This window comes from Aureococcus anophagefferens (assembly GCF_000186865.1).
Source record: "Aureococcus anophagefferens unplaced genomic scaffold AURANscaffold_24, whole genome shotgun sequence".
In the NCBI taxonomy this organism is placed as follows: domain Eukaryota; class Pelagophyceae; order Pelagomonadales; family Pelagomonadaceae; genus Aureococcus; species Aureococcus anophagefferens.
The window spans coordinates 86,673-102,284 of record NW_008705584.1 but is presented as its reverse complement, the minus strand read 5'-3'; the positions used below and the strand labels follow the sequence as shown (position 1 = coordinate 102,284).

The 15,612-nt window shown below is 56.5% G+C and overlaps 4 protein-coding genes across 4 annotated transcripts; 2 read left to right on the top strand and 2 right to left on the bottom strand.

The window, feature by feature from the left end:
* Positions 1-102: 102 nt before the first annotated feature.
* Positions 103-2,041, bottom strand: MUT11 (hypothetical protein; the record flags this gene model as incomplete). Its single annotated transcript, XM_009041810.1, has 5 exons — positions 103-653; positions 697-1,516; positions 1,563-1,766; positions 1,817-1,935; positions 1,981-2,041. The coding sequence occupies 5 exons, from the start codon at positions 2,017-2,019 to the stop codon at positions 615-617; spliced, it is 1,221 nt and encodes a 406-aa protein (XP_009040058.1).
* A 1,467-nt stretch (positions 2,042-3,508) lies between these two features.
* Positions 3,509-5,811, top strand: AURANDRAFT_54751 (hypothetical protein; the record flags this gene model as incomplete). The annotated part of the gene is made up of 5 exons (XM_009041895.1): positions 3,509-3,608; positions 3,653-3,717; positions 3,775-3,924; positions 3,974-4,928; positions 4,985-5,811. The coding sequence occupies 5 exons, from the start codon at positions 3,521-3,523 to the stop codon at positions 5,401-5,403; spliced, it is 1,677 nt and encodes a 558-aa protein (XP_009040143.1).
* A 461-nt stretch (positions 5,812-6,272) lies between these two features.
* Positions 6,273-9,757, top strand: AURANDRAFT_66570 (hypothetical protein; the record flags this gene model as incomplete). The annotated part of the gene is made up of 5 exons (XM_009041896.1): positions 6,273-6,404; positions 6,600-7,066; positions 7,149-7,618; positions 7,686-8,209; positions 8,288-9,757. The coding sequence occupies 5 exons, from the start codon at positions 6,273-6,275 to the stop codon at positions 9,755-9,757; spliced, it is 3,063 nt and encodes a 1,020-aa protein (XP_009040144.1).
* Positions 9,758-10,686: 929 nt separating this feature from the next.
* AURANDRAFT_72277 (hypothetical protein) lies at positions 10,687-15,569 on the bottom strand (the record flags this gene model as incomplete). The annotated part of the gene is made up of 6 exons (XM_009041809.1): positions 10,687-12,567; positions 13,660-14,028; positions 14,246-14,389; positions 14,736-14,806; positions 14,998-15,106; positions 15,392-15,569. 6 exons carry the CDS (start codon positions 15,452-15,454, stop codon positions 10,687-10,689), a joined length of 2,637 nt encoding a protein of 878 aa, XP_009040057.1.
* Between the last annotated feature and the right edge of the window lie 43 nt (positions 15,570-15,612).

Sequence of the window (15,612 nt, the reverse complement as noted above, 5' to 3'; positions counted from 1 at the left end):
CCCCCCCCCCCTCCCCCGCGCCGGACGGGACCCGGACGGGACCCCAAGGAACCCGAAACGCCCCCGACAATTTTGGGTCGGCGGCTGGGGGGCGCTGGGGGTGCTGGCCCCAGGGGCTTTATTCAGGCGCCGGGGGGCCGGGCGGCCCCCAAACTAGAACGCGTCGAATTTCCCGCGGGCTGGGCGCCCCTGGGGTAGGTTAGCCACATTGTGACTTCGACCCAGAGCTCGCACGCGCGCGTGCCAGTGGGCCGACGCCACTGCGCCGATTCCGTGCTGGCCACCCCGGGCCTTTGTGCTGACTACCCGACGAGTCCGGCGGCTAGGGTGGCACGAATGGGTCGACCCGGCAGGCATCAAAGCAAACAGACACAGGTCCGGCCCTATTCAAGAGGATGAACCTGAAGGTGTTGGCAAACTAAAACATGTCTTGACGTAACCCAAACTTTGTTTCGAAATTGGCCAGCCTGGTCTGAGATTGTCAATGAATCAATATCGAACTCTCGATGAAGCTATGCTGCCAGACATGGCCCTAGCAAGCCAAGGCACCACTCAGCGGCGTAGGACTCAAAAGTTCCACGTCCAAAGCTGAGACTAGATCAGTAACTGTGCGATTAACTTTTTACCGGAAACTGTCCCCGAGCGAAATCAGCCTACATGAAAATTTGAAGACCTTAGGGCAGGCGTATCATGCACCGGTTTCCAGATCTGCAAGACATTGTCTTCAGAGACTGATGAAAAGACCCAAGGATCTATCGTGTTCCAACTAAAGTCTGATACCTTACTAGTGTGCCCGCCATGAACAAAGAGTAACTCTTTTGGGGCATTGTCCACATCACTCGGCGAGGCGTCTGTACCAATCCTGCTCAAATCCCAGATGTTAACTCTTCTATCAGCACCACAGGAGGCCACCACAGATTCATTGCAAGGAGACCACTGAAGCTGGAAAACCTCCTTGTGGTGTCCTCGAAGTGTATATACAGCTCCAGAAGTATTCCTTAGATCCCACAATTTTACCGTTGCATCAGTGGAACCAGTGACACCAAGAAATTCATTTTGTGGGCTAAATGCCAGTGTGTTGATGTCATCATCGTGGGCATGGTCTACAAGAATCATTGGGCGTTCTGTATGGTTCGCACGTGCGTCCCACAAGAGGAATCGCCGGTCATCACCAACTGATCCAAAAATGGTCGGACACTGTTGGTGCCAAGCTACATCCTCGATCACGTCTAAGTGTCCGTTCCAGGAGGCAACGCATGGGACACTTTGCCCGGCTTCATTCACATCCCAAAGACAAATTTGCGCATCATCTGAACCACTTAACAACTGGCCTGTACGATGCGGATTCCAGGACAGACCGTATCCTTCCTTCGAATGTCCGGTGCAATGATGTTCTGGACAGAAACCCTTTCCCGCGCTCGGGACGGACGGATGTTTTGACATGTCGAAGACAAACACATCAGCACAAGGAGATTTGGTCGCAACAATGAACGGATTTTGCGGCATGTACCTAGCCCTAAACCGAGCAAAATCTCCGGGGGTGCGAACCCATTGCAATGCACCTATTCACTTCTCCCTGATGCAGAATCTTTATCTTGATTTCAATCTTTCCCTTAGCTGAAGGAGGATTAGTGAGGCTATTCTCCACGAAATCAGTATCTGCGGTTGGCAATTTGACGGCTGCGACCATAAGATAATTTTGCTCTCCGTTAGAGGTATGAGTTCCTAATAATAGTTTATGCAGATCATAATCATTCGATGTCGACCTAAAAATATCGAGCCATCCGCAAAAAGTCTCATGGTGATAACAATATACCGACTGGCGCCCGGCATCCATTGTACTGTGAGCGTTGGCCATTCTAATGCGTGTGTCATGACAGTATCATACAAGAAGGGAGCGTTCCTTTTCCAGATCTTATATTCTTCGCCAATAACCTAGCGGTAGCACACATTTGGTCACAATATGGTTTGTAACCTCACCCTCTCTTCTATATCACTTTGCGCAGACCGGTGATCCATAATTGAAGTGGGTGAGCGTATTTCGAAAATAGGCCGACGTTGCAAAAGTGCCACAAACCCGCCCGGGCTGAATTCTAGTCAGCTAGTCGTTCAACATGGGGATTTTGTTGAACTTCAATCGTCAAGTTGAAGCTACGAATCCCAGGAATTGGAAGAAACCAGTACAGAGTGGTGCTTTGCGCCGGAAATTTATTTTAATGATAACTACAGCTGAAGCTTCGCGCACGCAACAACTGTCCGTCTCGTTTTACACGGGGAGGAGGGCTATGGAGAGCAGTTAGATGCAGAAAAATACGCCATATTGGGCGGAGGTGCGGGGACTGGGCCAGGGAGGCCTCTGCCGCGCCACGAGTGCCGCGCCTCCGTCGCGCGCCCGGGGCCCGAAAGCTCCCCTCCCGCGGAACCAGAAGTGGAGGTCGAAGTGAACTTCAACGTGACTCGTGAAGGCAAAAGTGACGGTTTAGTCTGAGATACTGCAGTTGCGATGCGCCGCGGCTGGGCGCGAGGCGACGTCGTCCCGTGCGTGCACGGACGTTGTTAGACTTGATGTACGAGGTCACATCGTGCGTGTTGTTTGGCGTCGTGCGTGCGCTGCGGCGCCCGCACCGCCTGCGGTTTGAAGACCGCTGACGGCCGCGCACGAAGGCGCGGGCGTCGAGCCCCACGGGCACCGCCAACTCGCCCCGCAGAGCCCGGAACGAACACCACACATCATCGTAGCCGCTCGCGCTCGACGAACGATCGTTGAGGTTACGAGTTTCGTTCATCTGTTCGCGCGCGCGGCGCGCCGGCTCCGCTCGTTTCACCGAGACGACCTCGGCCGCGATCGCGCGCGACTCACGTCGCCCGACGGCGCAGACCCGCCGCGCCCGGGTCCGCATGGGTTTGGTACACCCTACGAACCAATCTTCTGGCCTAGACGCGCGCGCTGACGCGCGAAAACGGTGTTTCGATTCGTTTCGAAAGCCCCCGGTGGGGGTCCCACGCGCGGCGCGCGGCACCAGCGTCGAGTTGGCGCGGATAGAATACAACTTACCTGAGGAATACCCCAATTGAAACGTCGGTCCAGATCGCGTCGATTTTGGTTTCGATGACGAAGTGCTGAGTTTTTTACTAAACTCCCGGAGGACACAGACACACCACCGTGCTATTAGTGGAAAATTCTGCCCCGCTACGCTTCCCAAATCCTTACTCTACGAGTTGCGAATTACAGGGAAGGCGCAGCGTGCGCTATAAAGCTTATTTATTGTCGACGCGCAGGTAGAAGTCGTCGGGGTTGTACGGCGGCTCGCCGTGCTTGCGGCGCAGGTAGTCGTGCCATCCTGCTGGATAGCGTGCGTAGTACGTGTGGCTCGGCTTTGCAAGCATGTACGCTGCGGCGACGTCATACTGCGCCGGTCGCGCCTACCACCACTACCTCACCCCATTCTCAGAGCACCATCATGCCCAATTGAGCGTCCCTGGTTGCATGTATTTATTTGTCATTTTCAGCGAGGAAACCATGTTGGGCATTTTCAGCACAAAGAAAACACCGGGAGACCAGGCGATGCGAACTGCTACAAAGGAAGAAAGGGGCTACAGCGGCTCCGGTGCGGATGGACTCGAATGGAACCTTGTCCATGCAAGCCTCTAGGTTTCGATCCAACGGGGCTAGAACGAGCAGCGAAGGCGGCGCGCGAAATCGATGCTTCCACAAATGCGTGTGTCTGCGTCCACTGCTGTGTCATCGTACGAATTATTCTCGCGGCGGCTCAGGCTGCTCTGGCCTTCGACGTCATCCTGCAGCATGAAACGACGAAGCAGCTAGAACACGAGACGCGCCAGGCAGCCTACGAAATGCAGTCGCGTAAATACGAAATAGAACGCATCAAGGATGAAGGTGACGAGGCCCGTCAAACTCTTGCTGTTACAACAGTGTGACTCAACCGTCCTTATTTTAACAAACTCACAATAGGCGCAAACAGAGCATGCAAACCGCCAAGCAAAGCATGCAGACGATTTAGAGCGACAGCGCTGTGCAGCGCAACTAGGTGCTCAGCGCGAGGCGCGGGAGGCAGAGTTACGACGGTTAGAAGAGTCTGTTCGTCGCCAGGAAGAGCTCCGTCGCAAAACGCTGCATTTTGAGGCAGAGCTGCGCGCCAAGACAGAGCTGAAGCGCGCTGAAGCAGAAGCTCAGGCCAGGGCACAATCTGAACGCGATAATCATGATCTATCGTTGGAAAGGATGCGCGCCGAAATGCGGGAGCGGCGCGAGACACTGCTACAGTCGATATCTGCTGGTTTTTCTTCTTTGGGAAATGGTGCTAAAGTATTCTTGGGTGACCGCCAGCAGATGACCAATGCTGTTGCGATGACATCTTGTCTGGCGCTTGGTGTATATGGTGCGCGCATTCTCGCCACAGTTTCCGGGAACTATTTAGCTACACAGCTTGGGAAACCAAGCCTTGTACGTGAAACATCCCGCAGGTCGCCCCTGACGTTTCGTCCACTGGCGCACATATTGCAGATAACGCAGCCTTCCGTTCGAACTGATGCTCTTGATCGAGTGATTCTTGAGTCGTGTCTCGAAAAGCGCCTGCGGCAAATTTCTACATCAACGAAACACACGAAGACCAACAGTGCGCCTTTTCGTCATGTCCTCCTCCATGGACCTCCTGGTACGGGCAAGACCATGTTCGCCAAGCAGCTCGCAGCGCATTCTGGTTTGGATTACGCAATTCTCACAGGTGGCGATGTTGCGCCACTTGGACGTGATGCCGTTGCTGAGATCCACAAGTTGTTTGACTGGGCTAAGAATTCCCGGAAGGGTTTGCTTTTATTTATCGACGAGGCTGATGCATTCCTGCGCAAACGCACAACCGAGACCATTTCCGAGGATTTACGCAACGCTTTCAATGCCTTTCTATATCGCGTCTAACCGCGCCAAGGAAACTTGTTAGTTCTCACTGTCTTGACTTGATCTCAGGCACGGGGGAGCCCTCGAGCGACTTCATGCTTGTTTACGCCTCGAATGCTCCTCAAGAATTTGACTGGGCCATCAACGATCGCATCGATGAAATAGTAGAATTCACACTGCCAACTGACCAGGAAAGGGAACGCATGCTTGCGCAGTACGTCGACGAATATTTTGGCCAAGGACAAGGACGTAGCACTGGCTCGTCGCATGTTGTAATGAATGGTGTGGGTGATACGCATCTTAAATCTGCAGTTGCGGCAACCAAGGGATTCTCAGGACGTGAGATTCAGAAATTAGTGATTGCGTGGCAGGCAGCTGCTTTCTGTTGCAAAGATGCCGTGTTCACGCCTTCTACAATGCAGGATGTACTAAATACCCATGTGACCCAGCGAAATGTTAAGGCAAATTGGAACGCCCAAGACGATTAGTCCGTTAAAGAAACTAAAACCGGGGTGATTGCGCATTCATCATGCGAGGGTTGCGATGTCAAGACGGAGGACAGCGGGATGCTCATCTTGAAAGCTCACATCATCTCTTCGTACTACTCCTCTCCCTCGGGGTGTGCCCTGGGTGTTTGCGGGCGGTTGACACAACGGGAGCATTCGTGCAGTCAGTGAAGGCGGGCAGTGATGAAATCGACATCTGAAGTTAGGTTCCTGGGGTGAGCGGCGCTCAGCTAGATTAGAAGAGTCGTCGATCACCGCAGCCACCCAAGGGCACACCCCCCTCGCTTCTCGCTCTCTAGCTTTAGTTAGAGAGCTTTCTCTAGTTAGAGGAATATGAGAGTATCCCTAGTTAGCCCCCCCCCTCCCCCCTTGTACTTTTTCTCCACCGTGACGGTTTCTGCTAAGGGGAATTACGGGGCTGCACCTGAAAAGGGAATTCCTCGTGGTCAGTCACTACGGTATAGTGAACTTGCAAAAGGGATCTATCTGAATAGAGCATTAGCTCGAGTCACCAGCATCCCCATAATCTACATTGCCTTGCTCCCTTACTATCCGAGTCGCGACGTCACACTATGGAAATGACACTGCACTCCCCCGTTCTTGGCGCAACTCCGACGCGAGATCAATGATTTCAGCCGCAGAAGGTTAGAATGCCATGTAAACCGCAACTTTGGAGATCTCGCTCTCGGCGCCATGGCCACCGATTCCTCCGGCCCTTGTTGCACCTGAAAGAGCCCAATGTCGCCTTGCGCGCTGGGCCATCAACTCAAAAACTTCAGCCGCCTTGAAAAGTTGCATTAACAAGCGGGCTTAAGCATATCTTGATAATATCTTTCGATCGAGCTGTTGCGATGTCCGTTCTGTTAGAGGCGTCTGGCCTTGTACTACATCTCAATCAGTCCGAATTACCCGAGCTCTCGCCAGGCGGGCTGATTAGGGTCTATATCGTTGCTTACATCGAGTCTGCTGGATCTAATGGTCGTGTACCGTGGCGATCGACGTCGCCGTTTGCCGCTGGCGGCACGGGTCCTGCGCTATTCGAAACGAAGGTAGAATGCGATGAGACGGATGAAACCCCGGGCAATCTGACCGCAAGATTCGAATCAATGGAATTCTCGAGCTTTGGAGCTGAAGCAGAACAGCCCAATGATGCACTTGCATCAATATTGTTGAATCAGGTAGCTGTGGTCGAGGTGCGTCTTGTCCGTGGCCGTGCCTTCGACGTTGAATCTGACCCTTTCCTCGGGGTCCTGCGTCTGCCGCTCAGAACCGCGCTCGCGGAGACATCGACCCTTCGATGGGAATCCAGACTCCCACTAGGACAGAAGCAAGAAGATAACGGTAGCGAGCCATCGACATCACTGCTCGTCGATCATGGCGCTTCTTCTTACCTATCTCTGAGTCTCTCTGCAACAAATGCGCTATTTGATGCGATGCTTGGCGGCACAATACTAGAATTCTCAGATTCTGCCATCCACGCAGCACCGTCAGAGTGGTTTTCATCCCAAGCTGAAGCTGAGGAACCCACCCAACTTGCCACCTTTGACCTCGAGATAAGTCTGCAGCTTGAGTGCGATGTCATGGATAACGACGTGGTCACGGGGAAAATTCCATCCGATAATCCTCGAACGACGTCCAGCTCAGTGTCTTGAAGAAAACACAAACACCATCCTAGCGCGCAGAAGACTCAATGTGTGTAACTTTAAAATTCCAGCTTGACCTCATAGGTTCTGGTCTGCTATTGTGGGCAAAAATGAAGGAGCTGAGCGACAGGCTAATGAGTCGACCGAGACCAGAGAAGCAAAAACAGCGATTGAGCTCGAAACGTGTACCATAAGCTGGACCAGGGATTCACCCGTGCCCCCGTCGATTTTTTTAAGCCTTCCAACATGGCTCGATATGCCTCGCACTAAAGAAAAGTGGGTCCTTGTTCTTGCCTTGAAGCACGCCGATAATATTGCCATGTTAGCAGCAACGGTCCCGGTTGAATCTTTTCTCGACGTTCCCAACTCGCGGCTGTCGGCTGCTCTAAAGCTAACCTCCTTCGGCGTGGGCAAGAGCGCTCTGGCCCCATTACCTCCGCGGACTGGCCAACCTCCAATCGAGGATGAGGAAGCGCCCGTTCCGCGTGCCTCACCCCGTCCCTTGGCCGTAGCTATTGAAGGATGTACTGCCATAATTTGCGTGCATATCAAAGGTGCGCGTTCGGTGTCTTTTAAATCGTGCGCGTGTCGGGGGGGTTCAATTATGGCTGCTTGTCCTAGGTCTCCCAAGCAGCTATGATACAATGGGCGCCTGGTCCGGGATGAAGCCCAGTCAAAAGCTTCATCAGCATCTGAGTATGCTCGACTGTGTGCCGCCAAAGCGGAGTCTCAAGAAGAAGATGCCCCGGAATGTAGATGGCGAACTGGAACAGGAGATTGACGCAACACTCGGCAAGGTCTTGGAGACATACGAGGTACTTCAGAAGAAGAGAGAATTCGTTGGCTGCGACAGTGAGCAGCGGCAACGGCGGTTGAAGAAGCTCCTCGACGAGGACTCAACCTCACATGGATTCCGTCTAAATCTCACACCTAGAATCCAGCGTGTCATTCGAAAAAGGTATCCAGTCCAGCCAGAGAACGAGAGCGGGGAGCAGGAGCTCATCGGCGAAGCTTACACTCACCTGATGGAGGTTACAAACACTCTTCTCACGGTTCGTGGCTGTGACGGCGTGCATCAAGACGCGGCAAACAACCCGCGACTGCCGTCCGCTGAAGATGTACTCGGCCAGCGGCTTGTACTGGCGGTGAGTTGTCCGAGATACAACTTTTGGATGGGAAATTCTTTTAATCATATATGGTGACGTCGTATCTTCCACCAATAGGCAGACGCCGAAGCAAATGAGCTCTGGTGTGTTGCGGCGGACGAACACAAAGCAATGCTGTCTGTTGCAACTTTGTCAGCTTCCGACCAAAACATCATGGCAGAGACATGGTACGAGTACTCGACTTTCCTGCTCCGGGCGCTCGGCAATGCGAAAGGGCGGCTTTCTTTCTGTGCTGACTGCCTTGACGAAGCGAGACATGCTCTTGATGAGAGTCTCGCTTTGCAACTGTCAGATATTAACCATATCAGTGCTTTACGTCTCCGGGGGTGTATCTTCCTCGAACAAGGCCGATTGGTCGAAGCCAGAAATGCGCTCCAAGCAGTCCTCAGAGAATTATCCACATCCAATGGGGCAACACCCTCAGTTGCGTTGGATGCAGCGCTTCTCTGTGTTGTTCTGGATGTACAGGAGGATGGCATTGGGGCACACGACGCTGCAGTGAGAGCAGCAACAGCAGTGGCAGACAATATTCCCAAGATCTACAGGGCCGTCGCTGCTTTTCAGAATGCTGCCGAGTATCTCCAGCGCTGGTCTCTCGTGAGTGCATCTGCGCGTGCAATTAATATCGTAAATCGAGCCTTGTTGGCCGCAAATGCTGGAGCTTATGTGAGTGCACAAGCACCTACTCAAATGCCGTCGATTCTTGTTGCCCAAAAGTGTGTCCTCGATGCTAAATCCGCGCGCTTTGACGAGCCAGCACGGGCAGTGGACCTTGCATCACTCGCAACCTCAACTGCGCCAAGCGCGTGGGCTTACGAAACATTAGGTGATGCGCTTTACGACCAGGGTCGGATTGAAGAGGCGATTGATCCCTACAAGGAGGCAATTCGATTGTGCCATCAACGATCTCCGGTTGACATCATACCCCTGGCACTTCGGATTAAGCACGCAAAAAGTCTCCTTCAGACACGCCAGTATGATGCTGCGCGCGATGCGTTTATTGTCGCCGCAAAGGAATGGCAGACTTCAAGCCTCTGGCTCGGGGCGGGTGCCGCCAGTCTACGCCTCGGGCGCACAACGGAAGCTGACACCTTTCTTAGACGTGCGACGGTCCGTTCTGCTCGCAATGCGCCGCCTCACGCATGGCTTGCTCTTCTGCATGCGACGGAGGCCGATCCCTGCGATGCTGAGGCACACGCATCAAAAGTCCTCGACCTTGCCATGACGCTTGGGCTCAATGATGCCTCTCTTCTGCGAGAACTTGGAAACGCGTACTTCGCGCTCGAGCGATATGCTCTTGCTGAAGCGCTGCTCCGACGTGCCGTTGCTGCGGAACCAAAAAAGGGAGCAAATGCACACACACGGAGACGACTTGCTGATGTTCTCGCCGCTCAAGACGCCACAGAAGATGCAATAGATATGTACAAGATTGCTCTCGCAACTTCAGAAGATACCAATGAACGTGATGATATATCGGTGACACTCCAGGGCCTCCTCGTCGCTGTCGGACGTTCTACTGGCGTATGAGGTACAACCGCAGGGGCCGTCTTGTGATGTCTAAACAACCTCTATTACAAAGCAAACCCCCGAGATCTGGCCAACACAAAAGCGCTCTCGTACAGACAAAAAAAAACGTATTCTGCGAGTGTGTCGTGTCTTTCCTCAGACCAGTCCCTTTACGCAGGGAATCAGCAGCGGGCATTATCAAAATGGGATCCCAAAATTATTCGACTGACGATGCTGATGACGATGGTGATGTTCGGAAGACACGGAGGGGGCTAGCGCTAGGGTGATAGAGCGTGTGCGCGCGCGATACGAAAACTAGCGCAATAAGCCAAGTTTAAACTCCGCCCGTGTGCGGGGGTCGAGAGCGGGACCGATACGTACCATGCCAGTGTGGGAGCCCCATCAGGCTGCCTCCCTGTCCCGGAGTTTACTATCCTGCTACTTTGACGCGCCCTAGGCCCCTCCTCTCCTCCCTTATACTTTGATTCTCCACGGTTTATGCGTAAGGAGAGTTGCGGGGCTGAGCCTGAAAAGGGAATTCCTCGTAGTCAGTATAGTGAACTTGAAAAAGGGATCTATCTGAATTGAGTAGCTTCGTGATTCCCCATCATCCCCGTAATTTACATTACCCTGTTCCCTCTCTATCGCGACGTCACACTATGGAGATGACACTGCACTTCCCCGTAACGTTGACATCAACGTTCCTTAGTACCCTAGTTTGGGGTATTTCTCCCTACAACCGCCAAAACGCGGCACGTGTCGATCATTAAGTGTCGACTGTATTCGATCGACTTTTACCCGGCGGGGACGCCAGCCGACTAAGCTTCGCTTTCTCGCGAATTCGACCGATCGTCTTCCCGATCTTCCCGAGCAACTAATCTTTACCCCCGCACGAATCCGCAGACGGATTGCGAATCCGCACACGGATTCTCCGAAGCGCTTCGTCGAGCTCAACCCAGTCGTCGTCGGTCGACGCTGCGACTTCGTCTGCCTCGGCGCCGGCGCGTAGATGCCCGCACGACTTGAGTTTGCTCAAATCGACAAGGATGACGCGCCAGGCGACGATGGAGAGTGAGCTCGCCGTCGGCGATGCGGTCGAAATCGTCGCCCACAAGGCCGGATTGGATGCGGCCCTTCGCGAGGCCCTCGGGACGGGCTGGCGCAACCAGAAGCTCACGGGCAAGCTCGTCGAGCACGTGCCGCCCCGGGACCGCCAGCAGCAGCGCTGGAAGGTCGACTGGGACGTGAAAGGGACGACGATGCGGTCCGAGGTCGTCCCGCGCGTGCTTTCGCGGCTCGCCGCGCCGCCGCACGCCGACGAGCCCCAGCCCGTCGACTCGGACGAGGACTCGAAGGAGTCGGACGTCGACGAGGACGTCGTCGACGAGGAGGCCGGCGCCGAGACGGAGGGCGTGCCCGGCTGCGTCAACATCGCGCACAAGACGCTCGGCGAGGTCGTCTGGACCGCCATGCCCCACGGCCTGCCCACGACGTGGCGCAGCGACCGGAGCTGGCGCGCGAGCATGAACTGGGGCAACGACCTCGGCGACAACCGTCCGCCCGGGGCCTACTTCGAGCGGTTCTTCCCCGTGGGCATGCTCGGCAGCATCGTCACGGCCACGGGCGACAACATGCGCCAGGGCCGCAAGAAGCCGGACCGCGCCGAGTTGCTCCAGCTCTTCGGCTACATCATGGCCATGTCGCTGCAGGACGTCCCGGGCCCGCGCGCCGCCTACTGGCAGAAGGACACGCCGCCCGACGCCATCTACCCGGGCCCGGACCTCGGGCGGTTCGGGATGACGAACAGCCGGTTCGAGGAGATCCTGGGCGCGCTGCGCCTCTGCAACTACACGCAGGACGACCGCACCGCCGACGCGTGGGTGCCGGTGCGCGAGTTCGTGGGCGCCGTCAACGACACGTGGGCCCACGCGGTCTCGCCCGGCGTCTACCAGTGCGTCGACGAGTCGATGTCGGCGTGGAAGGGACTCGACGCCAAGGCGGACGACGGCATGGCCCACGTGCAGAAGATCGCGCGCAAGCCCAAGGGCGTCGGCGCCGAGATCATGGGCGTGAGCGACGTCGAGACGGGCATCTTGATGCAGATCGAGCTCGTCGAGGGCAGGCACTCGAAGCGGGCCAAGCTCTACGACAAGGACTACCCCAAGGGCACGGGCGCGGTCCTCCGCCTCACGTCGAGATGGCGCGGCAAGGCCCACATCGTGCTGGGCGACTCCGCGTTCGGCTCGCTCGCGACGACGGTCGCGTGCATGGAGATCAACGGCCACTACTTCATGGGCGTCGTCAAGACCGCCCACTCGGGCTTCCCGATGAAGCACCTCATGGGCCTCGACGGCGACGCGATGGACCGCGGCGACGCGACGACGCTGACGACGCGCGTCCACGGCGTCGACGTCGCCGCGCTCATGTGGTTCGACGTGGGCAAGTCCAAGAGCACGGGCAAGGCCACGGGCCAGCGCAAGTGCTTCGTCTTCTCGGCCGGCTCGACGGCGCCGGGCACGCCGCACGCGAAGCGCCGCATCCAGAACGACGGCTCGGGCGGCCACACGATCGTCACGAAGGACGTCCCGCAGCCGCTCTGCGTCAACCACTACTACGCCGGCGCCGGGTCCATCGACCGCCACAACCACCTGCGCCAGGGCCGCCACTCCCTCGCGCTCGAGCTGGCCTGGGACACGAAGTGCTGGTGGCACCGCGTCTTCGCGACGCTGCTCGGCATGTGCGTCGTCAACGCGTACCTCGCCTACTGCCACTGGCACCCCGACGGCGAGGACATGGGCCTCAAGGCGTTCACGCAGGCCGTGGCCCTGCACCTGCTCCGCGGCGACGAGGCCCCCGCGCGCCGCTCCTCCGCGTCCACGGCGGAGCCGGCCGCGTCGCCGTCGCGGTCGAGCCCGCGCGCGCCCCAGTCGCCGGGCACGAACCACCACATCCAGCACCTCAAGCACCACGACAAGTACGCGAGCCCCACGAAGCAGCGCCGCGTGGGCGACACGGGCGGCCAGGCGAAGGACCCGAAGCTCACGTGCTCCGTCTGCGGCAAGCCCAACGCCGCCCGGTACTACTGCGTCGACTGCTCCACGGACGGCGGCTCCATCGTCGCCGTCTGCGGCCCCGGCACCGAACGCAACTGCATGTCCCTCACGCCCAGGGCGCCGACTAATCACTAGGCGTGTTCCGCGGGCGCTGGCGCCGCGGCGATGCCTCGGCCGCGCGCGGGGTCGCCGACGCGTCCGCCGCGCCCAGAGGCGGCGTCTGCGGCCGCGCGTCGGGTCCGGGGCGGCGCGTCGGCGGTCGGGCTCGAAGACGGCGGCGCGGCCCCGCGGACGACGTTTTCGCCACAAAGCGCGGCAATACCGGGGCGCCCTCGCGGGCTTCCCAGCGCGCATGAGGCTGCCGTAGGCCGCTCGGGCCGCTCCCCGCAGGGTGCGCGCGCTCCTCGACGGCGCGCGGGAACGCCCTAGCGGCGCGCGCGCACACCGTTTCGTCGTCGAAGGCGCCGCTGCCCCATGCAGCCCACAAAGGCAACTATCGCTGAACTTTGCGCTGCGCGCGCGGGCCGAAAATGGAATTTTGAGCGGTTCAAAGGCCACGAGCCCCGAGAGGACGTCCCGATGCAGCTTGCGTCAAGGTCTCACGCAAAACCCGGAGAGCGGGCTGCTCAAAGTTCAAGAAAAACGAATCCGCACACGGATTCGCGACCGCGGGGGTAAAGACTAAGTTACTTCGACGCCGGGCCCGAGGCGCGGCAAGGTCCACAGACCGAGGGCCGCGCCAAGTCCTGGAACCGCTGCATCGTCCAAGGACCCAAGCGCCTGGAGCTGACGGAGTCGACGTAGAGCTTTGGTGCATCGATGTAGACGGGTAGGGCTGCAGGATTACCGACTCCTAATGCGTATGCTGACGGTAATGGCGTTCGCTCGCGCGTGGTCAGTAGGTTTACGATTCGGTGTTACAGGATTGGCAGCTCCAAGGCAGAATAAGCTGGGTGTCTTGACTAGCAGGCGACTCGTGACCGGTGCAAAACAGAATTGGTGTGCAATAGAAAGTCGTTTCGTCACATCGCTGCGGAAAGACTGCGGTGTTGTTGGAGGAGATATCGTGATTGCGTCGGTTTCAGGAGGCTGCGACTCTGTGGCGCTGCTACATCTTTTGGCGCTGGCACGCTCATCTTTTGTACCACCGTTGGCAGTCTCGGTAGTACATTTTGAACACGGGCAGCGAGGTGAAGTATCAATATGTGACGCTTTTTTCGTGGCCGCTTTGGCGCGATGCTATGGTTTTAAATGCACAGCTTACAACTCATCTCACACGCGGTCAAGCCAAATAAATTTCCGCACATGGCGACGCAAGGCATCTCTTGCCCTAGCCCGCGGCGTTCTGGGCTCGTTCTCACCTCAACGGTGTGGTTACGTGGCCTTTGCACACCACGTAGATGACCAGACAGAGTCATTTCTGCTGAGATTCGCCCGTGGTTCCCGGTTGGGTAACGTTTTCAAAGGGTTGGTAGCTCAGGCTACACCCTGCTTTGTGCGACCACTTCTCTTTGCCACCAAGTGTGACCTCGTTGCCTACCTCGACGCAGGTAATAAGCGCTGGCGTGAGGACACCACGAATGCAGATTCGTCTCACTACCTTCGCAATTTTGGACGAATCGAAGTATTACCTTCCCTTAGCATGCTCTGTGGTGGTAGCCACCACTTGCAAAATCGCTTAAGTATGTTACATCGCCAAGCTCAGTTCTTTGAAGACTGGGTCACTCATGCTACAGATCAATGGCTTGGTAGCTCGACTTGGATCGACGGTGCTATCTCCCTTTCCGCCTACGCAGGGGCGCCAGCTCCTGTGAGGCACGAGGTCTTAAGCTGCGTACAGGAGGCGATGATCGTGTGTGGATAATTAGTGAATTTGTAGGTTCTGAACCGTCTTACTAGGATCGCATTCCGTCAAAGTGGCGTTGAAAGTGAACAATATGCGATACCATTTCAACTGTTACTGGAGGCCGATGCAAGAATCCTCGATCCGAACAGCCCGAAAGACTGGCAAATAAACCTACCCTGCGCAATCGTCCTTATTCGAAGAGGTACCGAGCTGAGAGCTTTTGCGCGGACCCCTCGTAGTGTTTCATCCTCTGGTCAAAGCAGCTCCCTTTTTGTTGTGGAATCTAGTTTTGCTCAGCTCCAAGTCATTGAGAATTCAAATGGTGTCAAAATCGCCAGGCTCCCGTGCAACGTAACGCTAACCCTGCGTTCTAGAAGGGATGGAGACATGTTTCATGCGCCTTGGCATGACCGGCCCACCCCGCTGGTCGCATTCCTTCGTGGCCAGAGGGCGTTTCTCGAGGACCGCGACCTAACACCGGTTCTCACAACAGATTCGGGTGCGATTCTTGCAGTCTTCTTGCCCACACGCACATTTGTTGCTCGTCCATTTGCTTTTAGCAAGGGCGCTAGTGATGACATGACATGCGTTTACCCAATGACTCATACATTAGCGGGGCATGATCATAGTCGAAGTGTGGGGATACACTTAAAGAGGCGTGATCAGGGATCTCAAACTCAGATTTAGGTATTCAGAAAATTCAAATGATTCCATGGACGCGGGTGTCAAAAAATTCAACTGGTGGCCTCACCGGACCCTGCGACCGGACCCCGATGAGGGATCAGGGACGAGATCGGCATCTGAAGGTGAGGGATCCATGCCCAGACCAAGGGGGCACCACCCTCATGTAGCAAGCCAACTAGGCCCGGCGGCGTCCCTGGCGCCCCTGGGCTAGCCCTGGGCCCCACTAGTCTAGTATAGACGCCCAAAGCCCAAAACGGGCCGCAGCGGCGCAGTGGTGGCCTGTGGCGCCGCGT